Source organism: Bison bison, unplaced genomic scaffold (genome assembly GCF_000754665.1).
Source record: "Bison bison bison isolate TAMUID 2011002044 unplaced genomic scaffold, Bison_UMD1.0 scf7180017864251, whole genome shotgun sequence".
NCBI lineage: Eukaryota > Metazoa > Chordata > Mammalia > Artiodactyla > Bovidae > Bison > Bison bison.
The window spans coordinates 1408960-1413213 of NW_011494823.1; the positions used below are offsets into that span (position 1 = coordinate 1408960).

The following is a 4254-nucleotide window of genomic DNA, read 5'->3' on the forward strand; positions in this document are numbered from 1 at the left end:
AGACGAGCAGGATGGAGCCTCTCGTGACCCTCTGAAGTCCGTCCTGGAACCAGCGCAACCAGGTGCCAGGAGAGTTCTCAACCTGGTCATAGATGTCATTCTCCCCAAAGGAGAAGATCGGCACCAGATCTGCCCTAGAGGGAGACAGGAGAGAGGGCGCGTGGAGGGGCAAGAAGGCACAAGCTGGTCACTAGCTTCCTGAAGGGACCCAGTGAGCAGGAACTGGAGGAGAGGACAGAGCCCTGGGACAAAAGTAGGAGGCCTCGGGTGTGTCCCAGATCTGCCACGGCCTTGCTTTGTGACTGTAAGCAGGACCCGGCTTGTCTCAGGGCCACTGTCTGACAGTTGTAACATGCTAGTGAATCCAGAATGCTGCAGATATAAAACAATTCCAAACTTTCTGGAAAAACTTCTTCCAGCCCAGCTAGTTTTGTATTCTTCATAGATGTTTAAAGATAGGAGAATAGTTCTAAGCTATGTCCCAAGCTCCATTGTCCCAGATTCCCTAGGTCTCAGATATAATGCAAACTTTCAGCAATATGACCTTTGAGACTTAATCCCTTCACAAGATATTCCTTCTAGAACATTCTCTGGGTATTTGTGCATGAGACAGTACATGGATCACCAACACAGAATCTTCACTGTCAGTGGATTGAGACTCTCCCTGCCAAAATAGGATGTGTATTCATCTGTGCTGTCTTCCCAACAAAACACAATCCTTGCCAATCTCCAGTTGAACCCAGAGCCCTCTTCCCAATACCCATGCATCAGGGCAAGCCTGATGAAGCCCTTGCGGTTCCGCAGCACCAGCTTGTAGCCTCCAGGCCTGGCATCCAGTGCCTCCTGGACGCCCCCAACAACGATGGCCAGCAGGTTGCCACCTCCTTCCCTGCTCAGAATGTGAGAAACACTCTCCTTGTCTGCAGCAACCATCCCTGAAGGGAAGAAAAAGATGAAGTATGGTTTTAAGGGGGCCAGGATGGTGGGTGAGGATGTGGGCTGGGCTCCACTCTAGCTCCCAGCTGGGAGTTCTCTGAGGACTCAGACCGAGTCTTTCAGGTCTCGCCAACCCCTAGTCAAGCAGATCGCTGAACAGCGCTGTGGGAAGTGCTTCCTTGAGTCTAGCTTCCTTCTCCACTACACACTCACTTGCAAGAAGTACAGAACAGTTGGCAGCCCTCCTTAAAATCCCTCCCCCATGCCAGCAGACCTCATCTACCTGGGCTACCCAGGGTTGGGAAGACTCACCGCTTATTATGATATAATCCCTGAAGACAGGGGCCCAGAAACACAAGTTCAGCACCATCAGATGTGAGCGGATCCCAGGGAACAGTGAGCAAAAACCAGTGCCATCCGTGCAAAAGTTGGTAAAAGCTCCAACAGTTGCAATCCCATGAGGGTGGTAGCCAGCAAGGTAGTTCCGGGAAGGGTCCAGGTCGGCAGTCTTGACCAGCTGCAGGGACAGCAGCCTGGTGAGTCGGGGCTGCACCTTGTGACCACCCTGGGCTCCCTGCTGACTTTCTGTGCTGACCTCTTCTGTGTCTCCCCCGTGCCCAGTGCTATCACACCCCCATGTGAGTGTCCTGAGATTAGAGATGCCTATCTGAGGATCCTTGTCCCTGCTGCAGGCCTGGAGCAGAGGAGATGCTCTGGGAGACCATGAAATGAAGAGGGACAGAATGGACCCATGAATGGATAAGGCCATGCCGCCCACCTGGGAAGGAAGACCCTTGCCCAAGGCAGAGGAAGAACTCCTGGCAGGATGACAGGGACACAAGCCTCTGTCCTATGTGAAGGGAGACCTAATCCCAGGCAGAGCCCTCCCAAAATGAAGGAGCCATCACAGGAGGAGCATCTCTCCAAGGACTATGGCAGCTGGAGGCCTGTCCCAGGTTGGGGCTGACCCCTGAGCCCCTGTGACTCAGTGTAATAGACCCCAGGGTGCAGGGAAGTGGGTGCCAGGATAAGGGGCATGAAGTCCTGGTGATGCCCACAGGTGTGGGTGGAAAGGGGTCAAGGAGGTGTCCTGCCAAGTCTGCAGCACTCCCTGACACCAGGTCACAGCCTGCCCACAGCACTACACCCCTGTCAGGCGTTGGTCTGTGTAGACACTGCTGCTCCGGGATAATGAAATCTTCACAGAGAAACCCAGCTCCGGGACTGATCTTCAGTATGAGGTGAAGGCAGCTTGTCCTGGGGAAACACTGCCTGATTCTCCACCATCACCTCTTTAGGAAGCCCGTAGGGTGCATTTAGAAAGCTCCAGTGCTCAGAAGTCTCCTAATTTCACTAAAAACTGTACCATTAGGCCCTAGCTAATAGAATCATAGCACAAAGGCTTGTGATGTGAAGTAGACCCAGCAGAGTTGTTAGGACAAGGAATGTTGCTTTCCTGCCTTCAAGCCAGCAGCCACTGTAGCTGCCACTGACAATGGGCCTTGAAAGGAATTCAGGATGGAGGAAAACAGGATACTAGTCACAGAGAGTGAGGATGCACATCACAGGAATAATTGCAGTGAGCCCAGACTTGCCCATCTTCCCTTACTAGAAACAGACAAAAATTACTAGCTTGAGACATCTGCTTTTTGTGACTGGCAAGTAATCTTTTGAAGTTTGGCTACATAGATTTTGGGGTTTTTTTGTTTTTTGTTTTTTGTTTTTTTTCCAGCAAAATCTGTAAGTTCTGACTCTCTTACCTTTTAGAACAGCTCCCCAGAGATTACTGAGAGGCTATCTCCTTACTCGGAGAAAGTGATGGCACCCAACTCCAGTACTCTTGCCTGGAAAATCCCATGGACGGAGGAGCCTGGTAGGCGGCAGTCCATGGAGTCGCGAAGAGTCTCACTACAGTCCTCAGTAAGGTCCCAGAACAAAACCCCTCACAACTTTTGAGTTGTGCATTTGTTTTCAGTAGACAACAGAGACTCCCTGGCCCCTCCGCTTCCTGACCTCCTAAGATCCCTGCAGGGCCTGCTCTGTAAAGCTGTGTGGAGGACTTGAAAGTTCTCTTGGGAGGTGACAAGAGTCCAGACTCTGTGCTCCACAGCGACCCCTGCAGGCCTCAGTCCAGGACAGGGAGGTCAAAGTGCATGTCATCTCTCCCTCTGCTGGCCACTTGGTGGTACTGCCCGCCCTCTGCAGGTGATGCCACAGGACTGCAAGCGGCCTACAATCCTGAACACTGTGCAGGTGGAATTTCTGCAATTTCAGTTTCAGACATTGTCAACAGTGCCCTATTTGAAAAATCCTCTGGGGGAGATACCTGGCTAGAGGAGGGACAGAACAGACGTAGATAAGACAGCACAGAACAGCTCAGCACCATTTTTCTGCCAGATGTGCAAATGATAGCAGCTCCAGGTGTGAAAGGAGAGCCACATGCTGTCCTCGGAAGGTCCCAGGACGACCTGATGTCTTATGGACTCCACACAACCCAGTTATGTATGTGACAGCATCTCCAGTTTACAGTGGAGAAATCGAGGCTCAGAGAGCATGTGTAACTCACCCCAGGTCACACAGCTGGCATGTCGCAGACCTGGTGGTGGAACCTATGATGTCCACCCTCAGAGGAGACACCATATACAGTCTTCTCTCCTGTGTCCAGAGAGGGCCGCCTGTCCCTGCCTGGCACCTCTCTGGGTCCTCACTGCCTTCCTCTTCCTATCCCCAGTAGATAATCAACCATCACAGCTGCTTACATCCAAGGGTTTAGTCTGTCTGGGATTCAGGAATGGGGCAAAAGGTCAGTTCACTCAAATTCAGGGTCCTCCATTACTAACATCTGATTTGGGGGTACAGAGTCCCGTGTCTAAAATGGACATGAAGTACCCTGAGTAAGAGACTAAGGGACATGAAATACAAGGGATCAATTTTGTGTGGAAACTAGGATTCAGAATGGGGCAAAGCTCTGTCCCAGGACACAGCACACTGGAGTGCGGGCAGGATCCATCCTGAGTTCTCTCTGCTCTGCTTCTATCCTCAGAGCTAAACACACACTTTAAAATCAGAAAATGAACTTGCTATGTGTCCTTGATCACACCTTCCTCCTTCTCTGGGTGTGAGTTTCATCATCTGATAAAGTGTGGGCTAGATGCTCTTTTGATGCCTTGTATTTATCATTGAGTCCTTCACCCCAAAACTTACACTCTACGGACTTTACACCTGTGTGTTAAGATACATATGTGTGCCTCACCAATTGCCCCACAGAGCCCTTCAAATCTCATTCATACATCAATCCTCATATTGGCTCCACATCTC

General features: G+C 51.1%; 1 protein-coding gene across 1 annotated transcript in view; it reads right to left on the minus strand.

Annotated features, from left to right (window-relative positions):
* LOC104994123 (2-acylglycerol O-acyltransferase 2-like) overlaps positions 1–4254 on the minus strand; it is a 15146-nt gene that overhangs the window by 1720 nt on the left and 9172 nt on the right. Inside the window, exons 3-5 of the mRNA XM_010847586.1 lie at positions 1249–1453; positions 761–935; positions 6–134 (exon numbers count right to left, since the gene is read on the minus strand). Coding sequence (XP_010845888.1) covers positions 6–134; positions 761–935; positions 1249–1453 — 509 coding nt within the window. The remainder of the gene's footprint in view (positions 1–5; positions 135–760; positions 936–1248; positions 1454–4254) is intronic.